Here is a 23,836-nt window from a genome sequence, read left to right as displayed (position 1 = left end):
CCTTATTTAAAACAGTCCATTTTCCTTATTTTAAACGAAAATATTTTATGCATACATATAGTAATGGCCCTATGAGATGTCTTAGAAAGTCCAAAATTCAGAATGGTCAAAAGTTTACTCCAGACATCCATAGTAAATTTTTCTACAGCAGCTGCAAAAAAATAAATCAAGAGCCTCATATTTCGAAAAACCTTAATCCAAATTTTGAGGCTCTTGTCAGGTTAAACGACCTTACATTCATTTCCAGTCAGATTTTTCATGGTCTGTTCTTCAAATTTATCTAAAGCTCAGACCCTTGGGTTTTTTCTTTTTTTTTTTTTTTAAGCAAAAAAAAAAAAAGAAAAAGGAAACACCTAATTTTAGGAATATTAATCGGTTCTCTCTCTAATAAAGGCAAGAAGCATACCGCCCTTCACGTTGTAATAATTATCTACCATTTATAACAATATTTAACTCACTTGTGACACAATTAAATGGCTGGTTCCTAGGAGATTGAATGCATATAATCAAGCTTTGCTGTCTAAGTACGCCCTGTTGCTCAAATCACGCAAGTATTTTCCATTCATGCATCTAAGCACAGGGGGTCTAGTGATCAAGGCATCACAATCGTCCTGTTGATTCTTTGAGAGACCTTGAAGCTTTAGCAAATGTTCCAAAATCTACCTTATAATTCACAAATGGTTTGCCATTTCCACGAACGATACGACTAACTACTCTAAGCTCCAGAAGACAACCAACTATTTGTCTAAAATCTTGCAACATCCTTAAGCTAGGAAGATAAATAGGAATAAAATGTTTAACCATATTCCCTAATTTTAAATTATTACAAACAATTAAAGTTTCCAGATGCACATACTAACAGAACATAAGAGTTGAGAGAAATTACATATAACGTTTTGCATGTTTCTATGTTAATATAAAAACCGATATTAAAGATTATGAAACCAATAACTCTCTATATATCTGATATTAATATAATTCTATATGTAAAACATTTACAGAACATAGTTCGAACAAAATAATCTTGCAATCTCGAGAGTAACATGCCTAGATGTTAAACATTTCTAGAAATCAAGGTCATGCCAATAGACAATCAACTATTGTATTACAATAAGCCACAGAAGAAGATTTAAACCTCCTACGAGGCTCGACTAAACTGCTGACACTGTGCATTGATGGGTGAAAAGTTCAGAGGAAAAGTAATTATAGCCCTTCAAGTTTTACCCAGAATTTTATTGTTGTGCCAGGGCTTTTAAAGTTTAAAATTTTTATCTGCTGCCTTTTCTCAAACTTGAACTTGATCCCTACCAATAAACTGTGTTCCCAAATTAGCGTGGTATCAAAATTATTACCTATAAGTCATACCTAACTTACTTTTATTGTAATACTACAGGCCGACACTTTATAAATGTTCACAAAATTCTTCTTTTCACTCAAGGCTATTTTCTTTTATTCCTCTCATTTAAACCACAGACGGCCCATCAAAAAATTGACTAGAATTCCGTAATCATTCATTTTTATGGTTTGTAGGAAAGGACTAGACTTGGGTTTAAATACCATTTTTATCTTCTTGGTCTTTAAAATTCCTGAAAGATGAGGGCAAAAGATGACTAGCAGCCCTCAACATTTCTGAACGAAAGTACTCAATGTCCTTAGTGCATTCTTATTCTTCATTCCATAAGACAAAATACTAGAAATAAGCTCATACACGTTTAGTCTCTAAATTTTGAGGTTTGTGTCTCTTTGATTGAGGTCCCAAGTTTTTATTTTTATATCAAATAGGTCCATAAACTTTCAAATGTCTTCAATAGATTCTTACACTATCAAAGTTTTTGAATTAAAAAGTATCTAATAGAAGCTTAAGCTTTGAATTTTGTTTCCAGTGAATCGCTAAAATTTTAAATTTTGTATTTAATAAGTCCTTAATCTATTGGACATATTATTCTAAGTTTTAACTGTTAAACATAAATTTGAAATTTCAAGGTTTCCTGGAATATAAAATACAAATTTATGTATAATAAATCAATTATCAATAATTTTATATATATATATATATATATATTAAATGCATATTAGATACAAAATTGAAAATTAAGAACCCAATAGACACAAAATTTAAAAGGTTAAGGACTTATTGGACTCAAAATTGAAAGTTCAAAGACTTATTTTATTCTTTTGAATATTCAAATACCAAATATACACAAACCCAAAAGTTCAAACCCTAAACTTTAATTTAACCTAGAAGTAATCTACTTGTCATCGTTGGGTATTCAGGGAAAACAAATTAGTATATTGCATTATTTTACATTATTATTCATGAAAAAATAATTGTTTAAAACAGAAACCAACACTTCTATTTGCATCTTTAGTGGTCTCTTTCAGAAGTAATGAAATCTCAACGCATTATTTAGGTGGGAAAAAAGAGAGAGAGAGACAAACTCTAAGTTGTGGGTAAGTACAAGTTAAAACATCATTTATCCCAACCTTTAAGTAAGAGAGAGAATTGAATCAGAAAAAATAATGGCACTATATAAATTTATATATTTTTTAGTACTACTATATGTTATCATTCTCCTCACGTGTAACGTTTAATTCATATATTAATGCCAGCTTAACTAACTGACCTTAAGTTTACTAACCGTAACTAAAAGCTATGCAGTAACTGTATTACTAGTCCCGATAATATGACCAGATGTTATAATATAATAACCGTTACAATAGCGATAAGACTGACCATAGCCTAAACTGCAGAGCCAAGACGGAAAACCTTACTGCTAAATATCCGTTTTTAGATAATAATTCACATAATTACATTGGCCATCTCCGACAACAATCGAAAACAGAATAAATAATCAATGGGTTGAAGCTGGAAAGCGAGCAAATAAAGCAAAGTAAATCCTTCAAACAAAGCTATATTTTACGAATCTAGTTGACTATCTTGTCAGGGAGAATGGAAAAGGCGGACTCGCGGTCCAAAAGGACAAATTGGCGTGGTAACCAAAACTTGTCTTGGAAAGGGAGAAGATACCTACACCACACCAGATTAAAAAAAAGTTCAAGTACACTACGGGCTCGGGAGCAAAACCAATGAGCCTAATAGGACCCTGGATGAAATTTGATAGCATTTATTGTAGAAATCATCGAGAGCACTCTAGTTTGACAGGTATTTTTCTGACAAAAGACGGAACGGGATGTGCAACCAAGTTTTTCTCCAAAAATAATTAAAGCCTGTATCCTTGGACCGATCTGGGTCACTACAAACACCAATGGTCAAAACGACGCGACCAAATCAAGAGTCACAGCCGAGGCAGGGGGACACGGATTTGGCAGTAAAGGGCCCTCACGAATTCGATCACGATGCGCGAATTAATTTTTCTGATTAAAAGAAATAAATCCAAACGTGGGAATCTGGGACACCCGAATGACGAATCGGAGGATACAGATATGAAGCAGGCAGGTCACACGTGTAAGACACATTATGAAGCTGAAATAAAGACCCACACCAGACTATTTGTCAACAGAAAGTGGCAAGCACTAACCAACAGGAAGACTGAAGAGACAGTGCGTGGGTGAGAGAGAGGGAGAGGCCTTAAAGCTGCTTCCCAGCGCAAACCACGGGAGTCCATGTGATGTGAGACTGAGCTACACAAAACCTCCACACCCTTCTCCACCCGATACTTCTCCGACGCCCGAAGTTTTTTTTTTTTTTTTTTTTTTAACCCTCTGCCCCACCCATACCACAAAATACAGATGGACTATGGATATTTCCACATTCCTCTTATATCAATCGCTCTTCATTCCTTTCTAATGAATACCATCAATTTTCAATATCTTTACTATAACTATACTTTAATAGCATTAAAGTATACCCAAAACATCTCATTCTATTCCCAGACAAATCTTTTAATTTCTTGTATTGAAGTGACATAGAAATAAATTTGAAATTTCGAAAAAAAAGAAAATTCAACAAACTGAATTGAGTTAATATGTAAAAATAAACACTAAAATTTCGATCTAAATAATAACCCAAAAATACATTTGGTACTTAAGATGACGTCGGGGTTGAGGTTTTGTCTCGATTAAAAGATTAAAATCTTGACACACCATAAATTCACAAGTTTAACATCAATAATGATGATCCTTTGAAATCAAGATTTAAAATATTGTTATTAGTATCAATATCAAAATTTCAAAATTTAGAAATATATTGACATTGACACTTAATAGAGGAGTAACTGCAACAATCAACAAACTAAAAAAATTAAATTAAATTAATTGAACAAAAGTTCAATAGTGTAATTGTAGGAACCCACATAGTTTAGTAGTGAATAATCAAATTAAAAGCTTACAATTGAAACAAACTCCATAATTTTGGAATGGTTTGTCCAATCTTTTCATCTTTAATTAATTTCTAAATAGTAGTACTTAATAACATTTTGCCCAATCAAATTAGAAGTTATTTTAAAATTTTAAAAAATACACATGTTAATACAATGGTGGACTTAAAAGTCACCATTTTATTATAATCAAAGGTCAAGCATAATTTTGTTCCATATATTTTCACTTTCTAGCTTAATTATCCATAGTTTACATTAACTAAATAGCAAAAAATACACAGACAAAGTGTGAAAGTGAGCATAACTCAAGTCAGGCGCAATACAATATACAACATATGTTAGAAACTAAAAAAATCCATGCTCTGAATCCTCGATCCCTATTCTATTAAAAAATAATAAATCTAATTTTAATTAATTTAAAAAGCCAATTTTTCATTGCCCATCTAATTACATAATTAATACTAGATATTAATCAAACATATTCGGAAGAAAAAAACTAAAATAATAAAGTTTTTTTTTTTTTGTCAGAAAAGAAAAAGTTAAATAACAAAGACTAAAATTGTTCAGAGGTCAAAAAAGAATGTCTAAAACGAAGAGTACGAAACCAGAATTATAGATTCGCCTAAAGTAAAGAGCATTAGCTGTGGAAGTTTTTAGACTTATTTTCTTAGCTAGGCAATTAGGGTCTGCAGGATCACATAAGAACCATATCAAGAGCAATCTTCCCAAATTTGGTATCCGATAATAAAATGTTTTGGAGAAAGGAACACTAACGATATGTGATGGCTGTGTAAACTCTTGTTCGTATGCATGCTCTTAGTGCATGAATATATGACATAGGAAATTGAGGAATAAAAGAATCTACAGCTTTCTATCCTGACGAAACAGGTCATCAAAAAGACAAACTCAAACCGCAGTGTTGTGTAGCAATGGCAGATTTAAGTGAATATCTCGTGTAAAAAATAAATAAATAAAATAACATGAAAATTGATAATAACAAACCTAATGGATTATCCAAAAGGAGAAGATAATCTATATATTCAATGTGTACACCAAATAATTTAAAACCAAGTGATTTGAAATCAGAAAAATGATTTTAAATTAATTACTTTGTTGAAATGAGAAAGATTTGAAATGAATGTATTTAATATTTTGTGTTTGGATGTTAAAAGATTTGAAATGAATGTATTTAATATTTTGTGTTTGGATGTTAACTAAAAAAGAAAAAAAAATTAAGAATGTAGTGATATGGGCTTTTAACTATGATACATCAATTGAAATTAGAATTTGACAAAGATAATTAAGTAATTTACTTTCAAATCCTGCAAAATCCAAGTATTTTAGTCAAGAAAGTTTTTTTTTTTTTAAAGAAAACGGAATTTAAAATCACTTTAGATTTTAAAATCATTTTATTTACAATACCAAATAATGAAAATCATCTGAAGTCCATTATAAATTGAAATCTCTCTGAAGTTCCAAACAGACAAATAAGTAATAACAGTCCTAAATCGCATAATATAAAGAAAGCCGAAGGACCATGTTTAGCTAGTAGATAGGCCAAGCAATAACAGACTATTACAGTAGGAAAAATCAGAGATTTGAACCACAAAAAATTGAAAATGACACTTTTTCAAAACCAAGCTCATATATTGCAACTTGCAATGAAGTATTAGATTTCCTCTCTATCGGAAAATACTTCCTTAAATAGGATGGCTGGACAGACTTTTTATTGCAATATCTTATTGCACAAAAATCAGGCCAAAATATTGGGAAGATAACAAAATAAGCTGTATGAACATATCAACCATATCATACTAAGTTACTTAACAAATCTCGATCATTCACAGTATAAACCTAACTCCAATAAATTTCACAAATAAGACATTCCAAACAACACAGCTGGTTATTATGCCACGTACCCAACATAATAAGAAGAAAATAAAATTAAAACGATGAAACTCAATTGACATAAAGTTTATTTTATCAATCTCGATGTAGGATGTTCAATGTCCCCGTACATGTTATAATAAGATGATAAAATAAAATAAAGTTGTGGAAATTATTGTCAATGATTAAAAAAACAATAAATAATGTCCAGTTATACGGAAAAAAAACTCAACTATATCACATCATAGTCGCCAAGACAACACAACTCCGAGTGTATGCCAAAATATTAGACCTAATAAGTTCAATAAAATAGCTTAATATAAAATAGATTGATCTTCGCCGCAATCACATGACCATCGGATGTTTTTCTCCTTAAAATTTAAATCAAGTTGACTAAAGATGGTGGCGAGAAACAAGTAAAACAGTATGTTAGATCAAGATCACCCCCATTGAAGGCGCTGAAAGACGATCTAGAGGGGAGGAATATTTTAATTTAAAGATGACGACAAGACAGCATATCTGAAAAGGTAAATTGGACCTCTCAATAAATAATATTAGTTTCCGACTATGACCTATGAGATTGCTATTCCATGATCTAGTCCCTTTTGCAAAGCTACATCTTTAATCAAAGATGAAGTGAACACATAAAGCTGCCATATTCAGTCATTTGCACTTGCAGATTTCGCAAATAGCGGAAAAGGTGCGTGTGTGTGGGGAGGAAGCAGCCTTCCTCATGTAGAAATTCTTGATGAAGCTCTATAAGCCTTTGACAATGCATTTCTAGTCTAAACATTAAAAATTTATCGTATGAGCACAGATAAAAGTATTTTTAAGGGTATGGAAAAAGGATGAAGATGTGACTGTGATCCATAGAAAAGCAAGAAAGTAGCCTTGAAGAACACGCTTGTGTTTGTTCTTCGGGGAAACAAATCTTACTAATAAGATTATTTTATAAATACGAGTTTATTTTGTGTTCATAATCCTTAAATCTTTTATATTGGAAACTCTATATTCATATTCCATAACTTTTGTCACTCGCCAACATAAACATAGTTCAATTGTCTAACGATCTAATTTCTCATCCCAAGGACATCAACCACACAAATTTAGAATTTTAAAACTCCAACATTATGGATCCAAATTATCATAATCCTGAGAACCCTTACTAGAGAGATTTGAAACACGAATATATATATAAAAGATTTGAAAACATTTCTAGACAAGCACTCTAAATAAAAAAGAAAAAAAATCCAAATAAGCAAATATCATTAAAATATTAGGACTTTTTCGATACGTAATCTAAAAACAAAAATTTGAAAATAAGAGATTCAACGAAAACATAATTATATTTCATGTTTTTAGGTGAGAATTAAATTTTAACTTAATCAGTTGTTCAAAATGTGTTTGATAATATAATATATAAAGTACTCTTATTTTATGTAAAAAATTAGCATTATTATTATTATTTTGTAATATGTTATAGTTTAGGGAAATTATTTTAAATGTCAAACTGTTGAAAAATATTTTCAAATATAACAAAATATTATCGTCTATTAGTAATAGACACTGATAGACATCTATCACTGATTAATAATAGTAATTTATCAGTGATATCAATGTCCATCATTATTCATTAATAAATAATAACATTTCGCTATATTTATAAATATTTTGATTCATTTTTTTTATATTTGAAAACAGCCCTATAATTTATAATATATTAAATAAAAATATTTTAATCTAACAAAAAATAATTGAGCTTATAACATGTAATATTATATTTATTAATATTTTGTATTTTATAATATAATTTCACTTCTTAAATTACGAAATCAAAATCTAAATTCCCTGAAAACATTACTTCAATAATTTTCGAACCTAAAATCAAGACTGATTAACAAGTGCATATTCATATTCCTGAACTTTTAAAAATCTTCGAAGGGCTAGAAAACAACTTGAATGAATACCATAGCACTGGCAATAAAAGTTAATATATATGCACCACATGTCTCTTTAAAAGAATTCATATATACATATATTATATGACATACATAAATACATATATACACATATTATATATATACCACATGTCATGTCGTTGGTTGTAGACAAAACAAACACGATATTAAGAAAAAGAAAAACAAAAATCAACCTAGTTCTAGATTCTAGAATACCTACGGAACGATGACTATTAGTTTATGGGAAATGGAAATTGGCATTGGGAACCGTCTCACAGTAGGAATGCAGCTATGCAGGTGATTTTACAGATTTTTGCAGGTATCACCTTGAGAATCGCTCTATAATTTTTTTTTTCTTCTTTATATTAGTGTGTGCAAATAAAAAAATAGAGACATAACCGAATCATCAGCATTCACATTATATTCTTTGAAAATATGAATAATTAAATTTAAGACAAAAATATTTTCTTTATTAAGATAGTTTTAGACAATTCATATTCATAATCCATTTTTTTTAAAAAAAAAAACATTATGCTTCTATGTAGGTTTACTTACATCAAAACCTATTCTCAGAGAGAAAATCTAAAGAAAAAACCTATTTTTAATAAAATCAACAAAAAGAATGTTAAATGGTCTAAAAATTTAATAATATTATCAAAACAATACATTGTCAAAAATCTGCTGTATTTAGAAATGAAATTGTCTTAAAAAATAAAAGCTTATTTAACACTTTTGAATAGTTTATTTGAAGTCTAAATTAAGAATATTCTTTTCTATTGAAAAAGAAAAAAGATATGTCAGATGGAAAATGATTTGATCTCGAAACTCATAATATAAGTACTATGCCAATTTAGAATTATTCCAAACTCCAATAAACAGTTTTTTAAATAAAATCATCAAAAACATATCAAAGTCGAGAGCAATTACGGACTTTACCAAAAGTTTTGAACTTGTGGTAAATTTAGAATTTACACTTACAACCAGAGTCATTATTTTTACTTGAGGAAAAAAATCACAGTTAAAGGAACGGGGAGAGAGAGATAAAGCCCACGCTAGGCAACTATTGAGTGCTTGCTTGAGGAAATTAATAGATTAACATCTTCTGTTCTTTCTTGTTTTTTCCCAGTTCTATTTTCATCTTTGAATACCAGCTCAGAGCATTATTTTGTTTCGTATTTTTCTTTTAAGGAAAAAACAAAGAAAAGAAAATTCCACTGTGGTTCATCTCAAGCATGTATTCGTAGCGCCTAGTCTAATAAGATGAGGGAACTGTTTGACACAGTCCTACGAACATCTCAAGTATGGAAATTTTCAAGTGAAAAAACAACAGTAGAAAAGGGAAAGTTGAGGCGAAATAAATAGGTGATATATTTTTGTATTGTGCATACCTATTTTAACCCTCTAGCTAATGCAATAGGTGACAAAAAATACCCAGCATATAAAAGCAAAGATAACAACAATCTACACCACCTGCCACACTGGTGTGCTACGTGTGACTAATTCAACTCAACAAGCATGCACTAGGAGGAAGAGGGCCTTCCTGGTCCAGCCATTTATTGATGCCAGAGGGGTAGGTCAAAGTTGTGTAAGCTCTGCGCATATCTTAAATTTACCTGGTAAAAACCGTTTCATATTTTTTATGCAAACTATCGTGCCGATTAAAAGAAGAGGTCTAAACCAAAAAAGCCTCAACTCCACTTGGGTAGGCTTCCTCCGTATTTAATCATTGCTACCAACCAGCCCGACCATAAGTCTATACCATTACCCTTTCCCACTAGGACCAGAAGTCGAAGTCTATACCATTAATTACCATCCGGCAAAGTCATCCCCAATATCCAAGAGTCAAAATCAGAATCTCTAGTACGGAAAGCTGTTTTTATCCGCCTTACCCTCGAAAAGGATAAGAAAGATAGAAAAGGAAGATGAATGGAAAAAAAAAAAACAGTTTTAACCGTGGCTGAGAAATGATATTAAACCAATCACCAGCCCAGATAGCAACATTAAACTGAAAAGGAAAAGGTTTAGGTCACCATATGGAAGTTCCAGACTTCGGTTGCTGTTCTATTTAAAGTCCCCAAGCTTAAACAATGATATGTCCATTGTACAAAAGAAGAAAACACTGAGCAAGCAATAATCACCTCCAAAAACCGCGAGAATCGTGGGCAATCAAAGGCGTGGGTCTCTCTGTACTAGGGTTCGCTGTTTGTTCGTGTTTTATTACCCCCTCGCTCACGAAACCGTTTTATTATTCTTCCGAGTTTTTTTTTCTCTCTTTTTTTGGCAAATCAAAAGGAGTGACAGAGTAGATTGGATTAGGGAAACAAAGTGGTGGTTGCTTAGACGATAAACTGTACACGTTAAGTTAATCACGCGAAGGCCAGTATTTTTTGTTTTCCTCCCAAGTCATAAGAAAGAAAGTTTCAGATTCAGATGAAGGCAAAAAACTATACGCAGAAAAACGGATGCAAACTGAACAAGGAATAGAAATAAGTCGAAATAGAGTGCGAAAAGAAGCAATTATTGGATAGAATGGGAGAGAGAGACTGACTGGAAGGGCTTCTGGTGGAGGCACCAGCACAGAGGTTGCAAAGTTGCAGTTGAATGTTGTTCAAGAAGGAGGAAGCTTCATGAAAGGGCCTTGAGAGATCTGATTTATACTTGACCAGCATGTCACAGTACGCTTCCTATCCGAAGAGAGACAATACGAGTTTTCAGTTACACTAAATAGAATAGAATAAAATAGAACGGCACCATCGCCAAATTGGTTAGAGTCATGAAGTTTGCGTGTGGACGACTGGGGGGGGGGACCATTACCATGAACTCATCCAGCTCGGGATCGGCTCCAAAGCACGTGGTGATGCCGTTTTGTTTATGACTGTCGTTTTCTCGCCGGATTTCCTCCAACAAGCAAGCTATCTCCGGAGGAGCTCCAACCTGACCCCAAAATTAAATAATTAAATTCATTTAGTAGCCGGTTACTTTACGACGCACCTGGAAACCTTTTGGTTAAATCATCGAAGTTTCCATTAGAATTGTAGTGAAAACCAGACCTACCGAAGATTTTCTAATTTCTAGGGTTGATTAATAGTAAAAGGGAACGAAAAAAGACTATAACTATTTCTACTTTCAGTTTCAAGTTGAGCAAAAAATTGTCAGACGCCACCACTCTAATTCCATCTTCTTTCTTCTTCGGGAAAGAAGTGTCGGTTCTTGGAAAACCAAAAGGAAGACTGTAAAAAAATCGGTAATCGCAAAACAGTCGAGCGTCGTTTGTGTATTGTCTTCGAAACAATGGTAATTTCAAAATCAAAAGGCGAACATATTAGACTGGTAGTAAATCAATAGTTGGACGCAACGCAATTCGGACTCAGAGAAACAGCAAAGCGAAGAAATAGATGGTTGGGATCACCTTCTGGCAGTCAATATAAGCATGAAGCAAACGAGGATAGGCAGGATGAGAGAGAATTTTGGCCTTGGTGAGGCTGAGAACATGAACATCTTCTGGGAGCGGAAAATCTGGAGTAGTGGAAGGTGCTTCGGCTTCGGATATGGCGGAAGTAGAGGAAACCAGTTCATCGGATCCGAACATAGGAATCCGATCGCGGAAGTTGGAGGATGAAAGCAAGGTCTGGTAATCGAGGGGAAGGNATAGGAATTTCGAGGACAAAATTCTTAGAAATGTGGTATATTTGTAAGACCTACTTTACATCTTCTAGTATAAAATAATGATAATAATAATAAAAGTAATAATAATAAATTGATGAGGTAAGGAGGAGATGAAGCATGTAGCAATTTATATAAATGGACTTAGAATTTGGGATTCAATTTTTATTTGAAATAGTATTGTGGTTGAAGTTGAACAAATAATCGGAGATGCGCAGTGGGGATGGGAGCTCTATAATGTTACTGAATGAAGTGGGAATTTCTTCTTTTTCTTAATTTACTCCTCATATTTATTTTAATATTAATTACTTATCCAATCATCGTCCTCGCTCCCTTCCCACTGTAACATTTCAGCCACCGTCACCACTATTCTCTCCCAGCTTCCATATTCTCTTCTATATGCCCCATTTCAGCCACCTTATTTAACAATCATCCTAATTCTATATCTTTTAAAATAATTATGACGCTTAATTTGATTAATCTATTATATTATTCCATTTCCATCCAAATTTAATACTTTGTTCAACATTTAAATAGTTTTAAAATATGTAACTATATTAAAACAAGGTAAAAGTGAGTATAGTTCAACTTATATTAAGTATACACAACCAATTTCGATGTCAGAATTTCAATCCTCCAACTCACATATTGCAAAAAAAAAAAAAAAACAAAAGATTTAAATTAAAATAAGAGAATTGATTAGTATATTTTGGCATATCTTAAGAAATTAAATAAAATTTATATTACAGCAATTTAAGGAAATAAAAAAGTTTACAATCCAATATTTTTATTTTTGGTATTCAAAATTCATTTTCTTATATGGGTCACATCAATGTTGTCAGAAATATAACCTAGTTGTATTATTTTGAGAGAATGTATTGTGAAATTTGCATAGCCATCTTTTTTTAAGGGTAATTGGAAAGTTATAATTGTTTGTAATATACCCCTATTTACGTATGAATTATATTTACGATGCAAATTAAAACTTAAATTTAGCATCTGATTAATTAGAGCGAAAATTAACTTCTTTCATTTTTTTTTTAGTACAACAGAAATCACAAACAAAAAGAACAAATCACCGAGTAAAGCAGAATCCGCATATGAATGGTGGTTTTCGAGCTAGATCACCGAAAAACGGAAGTTCGAAGGTGGAAAGCTAAGTTATAAATGACATAATTACTCTTGCAATTGATCAAAAGAAAGCCTTTAAAACATTTTAATGTTGGGTTGATACCTTAAATCTCGTGGATCATGTAGTTTGTAATTATATTATACAAAAGAATTATTTATTTAATAAAATTTGAGGTATTTTATTCAATATTTAGTAGCATTAACTCACAAAACCAATAAACAAATATCCAACGTCATGTAGAGACATGTGAATGAGGGTGTTCTATACAGAATGGTTTGTATACTTACATTTCACCAGGATGATAATAGGTGACATGACTAATCCTGAGTGAGTTATGAACTCTTACCTATAAAGGCGGTCATTTGATTTGCATGGACGAGAGTGGTCAGTTCGCCGACTCGATATGTCTACCATTTTGGGGATTTATCTGATTGAGGAGTTGGGAACACAACTACAGTACATAAATTACTCCAAAAGGCTCAAACAATGTGGCGACACACCCTCTCTTGGCCCGATAGAAGTTTGGTCAACTATGACTTATTATTCATTAAAGGAATCAGTGATACTTAAGGAGTTAGATGTAACTATAGGGACAAAAATGTAATTTTGACCCAATTGTACTTACGAGCAATTTGTGAAGGGTCATCGTTCTGTTGATCGGTTATATCCAATGGACACAGAAATATATCTATAGTGCGTGCTACTGTCGGTCTTTAGTAGAGTGATCATCAGTTAATGGATGTTAGACAATTTAATTAAAATAGCTTAATTAATTATCTTAACTATTAGGCTTCGATCTACAGGTCTATAAGATCTCATCAACTGGGATTATTGAGAGGTAATTTGGGATTATTTTGAATTGTTCAAATTAATTGAGGGAATTAATTATATATGATATAATGTATTTAAATTAATTATATGTGATATGATTAATATAATGTATTTGATGCATTATAATATAAAGTTTATTTGAGAGAAAATAAATATTTGAATATGATTTAAATATTAATTGGACTCATATATTTAATATAAATTTGATTTATATTAAATTTCATATATTATTGAGAGAGTTTTAAACTATAGATTGTATTATATTTGATATAATGTAAACTATAGGTTATATGTTATATTAGATATAACATATAGTATAATATATATGTTATATATTAAGGTGATTAATGTATAATTATATATCAAATAGATTAAAATTAGTTTTTAATTTATTATTTAATTTTTAAAATTTGAAATTTAATTGGAGGGAGTTATTTTTAACTTCCTTCCTCCCTATTTTTTCTCTTAATAAAAATCGTGAATGGAGTTGGTTTTCAGACGCTTCTTCTTCTCCCAAAAACATACAGAAGGTCTATGTGAAAAGTGTGGTCAATATCCTCACGAAAGTTTCTCCCTCTCAAAATTCGTTTTCCCTCTTCCAAAACCAATAGAGTTCACAAAACTCTTGTAATTCTCAGACCCTAAGGAGAATACAGAGTTCTCTCTTTTGGTGGTGTCTATTTTTTAGACTCGTTTTACTGTTGTTTGTTGAAGTGTTCGTGACCAATTAGAAGAGGAATTCGTGAAGAATTTGTCTTCAAAGGTTAGTAAATCTAAACCCTAATTTTTCTCTTCTTTTCTTTGTTCTTAAGCATGTTGTAAGTCATTGTTAAAATGCATAATTTAGGATTCTGTATTTTTATGATACTGTAAAATTGGAAATTTGGATCGACTCCCGCTTCCTCATCGGACCTTACAGTCCTTCACTTAAAAGATAGAGATCACGCATAGAGTCAACAAAATCTTGAAACTCATTTGTACATCAAGTTTTGCCAACCAAGAGATTTCTAACCATAAAAGAGTCAATTTCAGCCCATAAAGGAAATAAGCCAACTTCAAGAACTTTAAAGATACCTTGACACAAATCTCAACAAGTTCAATGGATCCCATCAAAATGCAATGACATTCCACATCAAGCAATTGATAACAATAAACTTTGGAGTTATATCACAAAAATTCCAAACTATAATAATTTGTATCAATTAAAATAAAATTCTAACTATAATAATTGTGTCAATTAAAATCTTAAACTTTTCTAGGTGAATCAATTTAAACTCTCCATGAAGATTATGCATTAAGGGGGTGTTTGATGGTAGGCTTGAGTTAGGTTGGGTGGGCTTAAAAAAGCCCACTCGGTGGTTGATGGTGGTGCAACTTAAAACCGGTGGGTTTGAACTCCATCGTTTTACCCCCTCGTTTCACGTCTCATTTGCAGGTGCATTCTTCAGTCCCCCTCTCTCCTCCACTCTCTCTTTTCTCATTTTCTTCTTTCTTCCGCCGTTTGGTATCTCTTCTTCGTCTGATCTCTTCGTTCTGTGATCTTTTTGTTCACCCTCTGGTTGGAATGGGTTGTATGTCCTTCGTTTCTCCGGTTGGAATGGGTTGTGTTTCTCTTTTATCTCTTTGTTCTCTGCTTTAGTTCCTCCATGTATTTTTTTTTTGTTTCTCTGTACGTCTTTTCATTTTCCTAATTTCGATTGGGTTTTTTGGATTCTCTATATGTCTATTCTCCGATTTCGAACGATTTTATTGTAGATCTAATGATATTTTCATTTTTTTAATTTTATAGTAGATCTAGTTTTTTTTTTTGTTCAATTTTTTTTTTTTTTTTTTTTACCTTGTTCTACGTTGACGATTAGTGTTAAATCCATCTTGATTTCTTCATACATGTTTGATATTATTTTTTGATTCTGATTCCTGTTTTCCAAAGGAAAACCTTGATAATTTTTTTTTTTTTTTATCTATTTATATGTTATTAGATCTGTCTCTGTTCTTCCTCATGCATGTTTGATATTCTTCCTTAAAGAGGTTTGATGTTCTTTCTTCGTTGTTTGATATTCTGGTTTGGGACTATTTAATGTTTTATTTTGCGATTCTGATTCCGAACTATACAAATCAATCCTTGATGATTTTTATCTTCCTACTGTCTACTGTTCCACTTGCTTGAATGAGTTTTTTTTAATCAATTTATATGTTATTAAATCCATCTCTACTCTTCCTCATGTATGTTTGATATTCTTCCTTGCATGTTTGATGTTCTTCCTTCATTGTTTGATTTTCTGATTTGGGACTGTTGAATGTTCTATTTTGCGATTTCGATTCCAGACTGTCTACTATTCCACTTGCTTGAATGAGTTTTTTTTTAATCAATTTATATATTATTAAATTCGTCTCTATTTTTCCTCATGCATGTTTGATTTTCTTCCTTGCAAACCTCTATAATTTTTATAATCTTCTTCTTCCTCTTACAACTACTGTCTACTGTTTTAATCTGCTTCCTGACTGTTTTCTATACTTTTTATCTAGATTTTCTCTTGCCGCTTCAATATTAAATCATGTGTCCTCCCTTGTCCTTTTTCTTTTGCTTTTCCATGTAAATTGGAGGCAAAATTAACTCCTGGTAGAGGATGCAGACTGTGTTATTGGAGCTTGGTGGGGGTCAATCCACCCAAGAACAGGTCTATTTTCTATTTTTTTCCCCTGGAGGCTGATGATGAAAATTATTTTTTAGATTAAAAAAGGGCATGCATCTCTGGCTTTCCTTATTTTTTGAATGATTTCTCTTGTTTATTTCCTTTGAATTTGTTTTTCCTTATCTTTTGAGTATGATTTATGTTTTAGTTTTATTTCTTTTCAACCTATTTTCTGAGTGAATGTATTTTTTGCTTCATTTCATTAAATTTGTTTTCAGCATTCAAACGAATTTAATTATTGTACATTTTAAAATTGACTTCAATTTTGAAATTGTTGAAATTGTTTATTTTGTTTGCTTGGAGTTGGATTTGTGCCAATCAAATGGCTTTTTGAAATCATGAGGCCTTCTGATTCACATGATATATTATGTTATGTTGTATTTATGTTATTTTTTAGCTCAACTACTAAATTAACAGTGACCTGACCATTACTTTATTTATTTATTTTTTATTTGACTATCTTTAATATGGGTTTACTGTTTGAATATATTGAGTTAGGTGCACTTAAGTTTACCTTCCTCACCAACTCTACATGTTATTTGCTCTACTTATATCCCAATCTGTGTTCATATTTTTTTAGACTTCTCCACAGACTCTTTTATAAATTGTGTTGGTAAGTCCTTCAACCTTCCTTTTTATTTCAACTTTCTCTTAAATCTATTTTCCATTCTAGTATATGCTATTTGGCTATTGCAATATACTTTGTTTCCTTCTTCGACCTCTAACCTCAACTTATTCTATTCATATAAAGTACGCTTCCTTCTTTTCTTATAATCAAATTAAGATATGTTGCTAACATTTTCTTGTTTTTGTTAGGCCGTCAACCGATTATTCTGCCCCCTAGTTGTGGACTATCTTCACCATCGTTCACTCCAAACAAAAACAAAGGTATGATCTTCGTTACTGTCTATTCTTTCTTTCTTCTTGAATCGTATTAATATACATTATCAATATGGTCTAACTAAATTTCTTTTTCTTTCGTGTAGGGCCCAAACTAATCGAACATACTTTTCATAACTAGTTTAAGGTTCGTAAGTTTTAAATTTGGAATGATCTTCATTACTGTCTATTCTTTCTTTCTTCTACTTGTTGAGGATTGTTTACTTCAAATGTATCATTGTTACGTATTTTGAACTTGTATGTTGGACATTTTCTCCTTTGTGAGAATGTAGGATTTTTTTCCCTCTGTTTCTTGAAGAAGACTATGTCGAACTCAAAGTTATTAGAAAAATATTATATTGTATTGTTAATTTTGGTTTGTATCAATTTACATCTTCTATGAAATGAATTCATTTCAATCACAAGTTTTATCAAAATTATATTCATTTACATCTTCCATTATAAGAAATATATTAAATTATGAACACAGTATCAAACTTATAAGTTTGATGATGAAATCCTTACATTTTCACATCAAAAGAATTTGAACTTAGAACTTTGTTAATTACTTCCATTACAAATTCTAACTTTGTTAACTAATTATGATGTTTTCAAATATCGATCCAACATCAATTCTAATTGTTCACTTTATTAACCTAAACATAATTATATGCCTTGAGTGATTTTTAAAATAAGTCTAAGAATATTAAATAATACACTGATGAGAAGTCTTTTTTTTTTTTTACAACGTTATAAGTTTAGTAAGTTTCAAAATAAGTTTCCAAAATAAGTCTAATAAGTCTTTAAGTTTCAAACTATATTTTTACAAATGGTGAAATAAAAATTTGAAATGTACAAATGTATTATTTATTAATAGTCAAATAAGTATACTTTTATTGATAGTGAAATAAAAGTTTGAAATAAAAATTTTATTAATAGTGAAGTAAGTTAAAAATGTACAAACTGAAATAAGTTTATAAGTTTGAAACTATATTTTTATTTGTAGTGCCCTAAATGTTTCAAATGTACAAACATAATTTTTATTAATAATGAAATAATTATACTTTTATTATTAGTGCAACAAAAGTTTGAAATAAAAGTTTTATTAATAGTGAAATAAGTTAAAAATATACAAACTGAAATAAGTTTATAAGTTTGAAAGTATACTTTTATTTATAGTGCAATAAACGTTTGAAATAGCGAAATAACTATACTTTTATTTATAGTGATGTTTTTACTTATATACATTTTAAGTTAAAAAAAATGAAAAAGTTCTTACAATGAAATTTGAAAATTAACTTGGCACATGAAAATCCAATTATGTTGAGTACTATACTACTTAGTCACTAGTACGTTAGAGACATTTATAATGTGTCAACTACCATACCTAGTTGCACAATTTAGTTTTTTATAGGTAGTAATGGGTTGTATAAGGGGGCCCTTATACCATAACCTCTACATTCTAACTCCCCAAAAAAATCATTTACTTCAACGTTGATTACTGTATTGACTACCTATATCCTGAAATTATAGGTAGATGGGAAAACACAAATTCTATATCGTTTTCGTTGGTCGTATCCTAGGGATTTACCTATCCTGGCACGAATGTCATGGACAAGTTAGTGGGTACAAGGGGGCATTATACAAGTCCTATGAAATATTCGATGCAGTGGAGCATGTGTAGGTCTTACAGTACAACACACATTGGATAAGTTAGTGATCAGAGTGTAGGACAATGTAGTACAATTATTGCAACTATAATAGGCTTCGTTTTTTGGATGATCGTAATGTATACTTGGCTCGGGATAGTCGGATATGAGTGACGTACTGGGTTGTCACGACTTGTCATTTTATAACTAAATCGAAGTTTACTGATATAAGCATAATCATCTTTACAAGATCTACATATTTCCCTCATTGCCCTAGTAAGATGGAGATTGTTTATGAGTTGTTTAAAATCATAACAAGTATTACTAAGTCTCAAAGATTATTATTCTTCACTTTGGCAACACCGCTTAACAATAATAGAAGGATAGAACAACAACCAGTGAATGTTAGACACTACATTCGGCAATTTACGTTCTTCCGCCTCATTTACGAGAATGACTTGGTGTGTCGTGAGAGTACTCGGATGGATAGAAGGACGTTCATGATTTTATGCAACATGATTAGAACAACGGGATGTTTGAAGGCAGGTAAATATATTGGTATTGAAGAGATGGTGGCAATGTTCCTACATATTATTGCGCATGATGTGAAGAATATAGTAGTATGAACACATTTTTCGAGATCTGACAAGACAGTTTCGAGATATTTCAATGCAGTTCTTAGAAAAGTAATACAACTACACACAATATTATTGAAAACCCCCAAACCAATTACAAGTGCATGTACGGATGGACGATTGAAATGGTTTAAGGTAGAAAAAAGTTCTAGTACCGTCTTATAAATGCATCCGAAATAAATTGTGCTATCTTCTCGAATTGTCATGATTAAATAATTTGAACAGAATTACCTGGAGGCATTGGACGACATGTATGTGAAAGTGAATGTTAGTGTTGTAGATCAACCATGATATAGGACGAGGAAGAAGGAAATCGCCACAAACGTTCTTGCGGTATGTGACCAAAATAGAGAATTCATCTTCGTTATGCCAAGCTGGGAGGACTCGGTCGCCGACTCTAGGTTCCTAAGGGATGCAGTTGCACGACCACACAGATTTAGGGTTCCAAAGGATATAAAAATCACTACATAAGCAACATTCAGTTACTCCATTAAATAGATATGTATTACAATCCCGAAAAAGGTACAGGGTACTACTATCTATGCGATGCTGGCTACCCTAATGCGGATTCTTGGCCCCGTATAGAGGGGAACGTTACCATCTCTCAGATTGGCGTGGAGCAGGCAACGCACCAACAACACTGAGAGAATTTTTCAACATGAAGCATTCGTCAACAAGAAATATTATCGAGCGAGCATTCAAACTTCTGAAGGGTTGATGGGTAACTCTTAGGGGAAAATCCTACTACTTGGTACAAGTCCAATATCGAACGATAACTGCGCGTTTCCTGATTCACAACTTAATCACAAGGAAGATGGGGATCAGTGCTTCACTTGATGATTCGCTGTACAAGAGTTATGTGTCTACTATTATGAGGGAGAGAATATTGAATTTATTGAGACCTCAGACGAATGGAGCAAATTTAGAGATGATTTGGCTGTCGAAATGTTTTCTCAATGGTAAAGATCATGATTATTATTTTTTTTTTAAGAAAGACATATTATCTATCTGTTGAACAATATTCCTATGCTTCATTTATTTCGTAAACATTTTTAACTTGACTATTTCAATCCATGATTTTAGTTTTTTATTTTATAACATGTTGCACGAAGCTGTTTAATTTTTATTAATGTCTTTACGATGTATGCATGGATGAATTAGAATGACAAGCGATGGAAAACGATCGAAACATGCGTGGATAAAAGCTGAGGATGCTGGGTTGGTCAATGCCCTAACCTCTTTGGTGGAGTCCGATTGAAAGTCTGACAATGGGACCTTCCGGTCGAGATATCTACAACACTTGGAATGCATAATGGAGGAAAAGTTTCCGGGGTGTGGCCTAAACCATAACACTATCGAATGTAAAATTAGAAGTATGAAGAAACAATATTCGACGGTAACAGAGATGTTAAATCAATCAGGGTTCGGATGGAACGATGAGTTTAAGTGCGTTTAGGTGGAGAGGGAGATATTCGACGTCCGGGTTCGAGTAAGTTTTTTTAAAATATTAAACAATGTATACCGAACCTGTTTTTGTATAATTTCTAATATCACTCCCATATACGAATGTAGAGTCATCCTAACGCGAAGGGTTCGTGGAACAAGCCATTCCCTCATTATGATGAACTATCAAGTGTGTTTGGGAAGGATAGGGCAATCAGTCACTATTGCGAGCCACCAGTGGTGATGGTGTCAAATTTGTTTCGGTAAATAGAATACGAGATTCAGCTAGGATCACAAGAATACCCTACACTGATAATGAACAAACCCAACTGCCTGAGGATGCAATGGTAGAAGACCAAGGAGATAAGTCCACGGGGAGAACAAGTGTACCACATATTTCTACCGGCAGAGCGAGCGTATCAACGGAGACATCTATAGGGAGTAAGAGGAAACGACTCATCTTCCAAAATGAAATGATCGAGATCATGCGATCAAGCGTTGATATGTAGTCAGCGCATATGGGCAGACTTGTTGCATGGCAAGCCGAGAAATATGAGATGGAATTTGGTTGAAGGAGATAGTTTGCCATATTTGGTATTGAAGGGCTCACTGAGGATGATAGATGTGACCTGATTGATATCATTGGCACAGACATACAAAAAATAGATTTCTTCCTAGCTGTACCAGAAGACAAACGACTACGGTACTATATACGCCTACTTGCTCGGAACAATTAGATTGACCACCTAATATTTCAACCCTAAAAAACATATCTTTTGTGAATTTTTTTTAGAAACACCCACATGTTCAGTCGGTCATACAATATACAATATACTAAAAAATTGAGCAACAATATAAAATGTATTTTATTGGTATGTTTTATAGATTGAAGAGAATTAGAATTATTACAGTTTTTGAAAAGAATATATGAAAATTAATCTATTATGTTTTACAAATTGAGAAAAAAATAGAGAAAAAATTGAGATTGTCCGGTTTATGTCATTAACGATTCGAGAAAATACATGCATATTTGAAAATCAATCAACAATAGCAAATCATAAAACTAAAAAATAAAAAAATGAAATAAAAAACAAACAGAAAAAAAATTAAACCAATTTCATTCACAAAAAGATTGCATCAGATTCCCCAACTCAACTCTGTACTCAAACACAAACTTCCAAACTCAACTCAACTCAACTCTGCATAACAAATACAAATAATAATTATCAACTCAACTCAACTATGCAAACAAACATAGACAATTTAACTCTCGAGATAATTTAACTCTTTAGATGATAATTACCAACTCAACTCAACTCGACTCTCTGCTTTTATCACGCACCAAACAGCTCCTAAGAGTTTTTAAAACTCTTAATGTATAATTTTCACACATACATAATACTTCCTAAAATCAAGTGATTAAAGTAATATTAAAAAGTTCCTTACCAAAGAAAAAAAATATATTAAAAAGAAACATCGGGACTAGATGAATGGTAGCAAATTTTTTGGGTGGTTTTTTATCTTCTCATATTGCTCTATTTCTTGACTTATTTAAGAAGAAGTATTTCATACTATTTTTTTTTGGCAAATTTAGAGAGATTTTTGGAGAAATTAAGGTTACGTTTAATAATTATTTTGTTTTTTATTTTATAGTTTTTGAAAACTAAATCTATAAAATTATTTCCATTTATTAGTTTCAATGTTGTTTACATGTTAGGAATGTTTCCAATATCAAAAGTCAAATTTTCCAAAAAATTAAAAACTTGTTTTTGCATTTTGAAATTGGTTAACAATTCAAATGCTTGGTGCTTACATAGAAAAATATGAAAACCATGATTAAGAAATTGTAAGAAAAAAATCATAAAAAAAAAGAAAAAACCAAGACCCTTTTTGATAACCATTTGATTTTGTTTTTAGCTTTTGTTAATTAAGATTATAAACATCCAGTCCATCTCTAAATTTATTGTTTTGTTATCTACTTTTCGCCCATATTTAAAAAAAAACCAAAATAAGTTTTCAAAACTAAAAAAACAAGTTTTAAAATCTTGTTTTATTTTTGAGATTTGACTAACTCAACTACTTTTACTTAAGAAAAATATAAATTATTGTACGAAATTGAAAGGAAACATGCTTAATTTTTCAAAACAAATAGTTATCAAACATGATCTAAATAATTTAGAAAAGGAGACCAGATAAGCTGAGTAGGTGTTTTGAATTACACTTAGAATGGAAGAAGTTTCTAAGTGAGAGCGGTTTAAATTGAAAATTATGATTCTATTAAGAAAAAAAGTGGAAATTATTGTTACACTACACGTGAATGATAAGTGATAAGAACTATGGAGGAGGGTGCACATAGAAAAAAGTTTGTTATACGGTTTAGGGGTTTTTTCTCAATATTTTCAAATCTGTCCTACAAACAAAATATATAGACATTTTATATAATATGAAAATTACTATAATAACTTTTCAATATTTTTATCTATATTTATTTAAAATATATAATAATAAAAATATAGAGAAGAAAAAAAATGTCCATATCTTGAATTATTTAAAACATGTAATAAGTTAAAAACGAAGTGTGAAAGTACCATGATTTAACCAAAAAAAAAAAACAATAAATGTTAAAAATAAAATATATATACATGAAATAGAGACATACATACCTAATTAAACAAAAAGAAAAAAGAAAAAAGAAAAATATGCACAGAATTGAAAAATAGGAGACAAAA

General features: G+C 31.4%; 1 protein-coding gene across 1 annotated transcript in view; it reads right to left on the bottom strand.

The window, feature by feature from the left end:
* LOC120076106 (homeobox protein knotted-1-like 6) overlaps nt 1–23,836 on the bottom strand; it is a 61,882-nt gene that overhangs the window by 3,694 nt on the left and 34,352 nt on the right. Inside the window, exons 2-4 of the mRNA XM_039029884.1 lie at nt 11,592–11,853; nt 10,997–11,116; nt 10,731–10,866 (exon numbers count right to left, since the gene is read on the bottom strand). Coding sequence (XP_038885812.1) covers nt 10,731–10,866; nt 10,997–11,116; nt 11,592–11,853 — 518 coding nt within the window. The remainder of the gene's footprint in view (nt 1–10,730; nt 10,867–10,996; nt 11,117–11,591; nt 11,854–23,836) is intronic.

The sequence above is a fragment of the Benincasa hispida genome, chromosome 4, assembly GCF_009727055.1.
Source record: "Benincasa hispida cultivar B227 chromosome 4, ASM972705v1, whole genome shotgun sequence".
NCBI classification, from domain to species: domain Eukaryota; kingdom Viridiplantae; phylum Streptophyta; class Magnoliopsida; order Cucurbitales; family Cucurbitaceae; genus Benincasa; species Benincasa hispida.
This window is presented reverse-complemented; position numbering and strand designations above follow the sequence as displayed.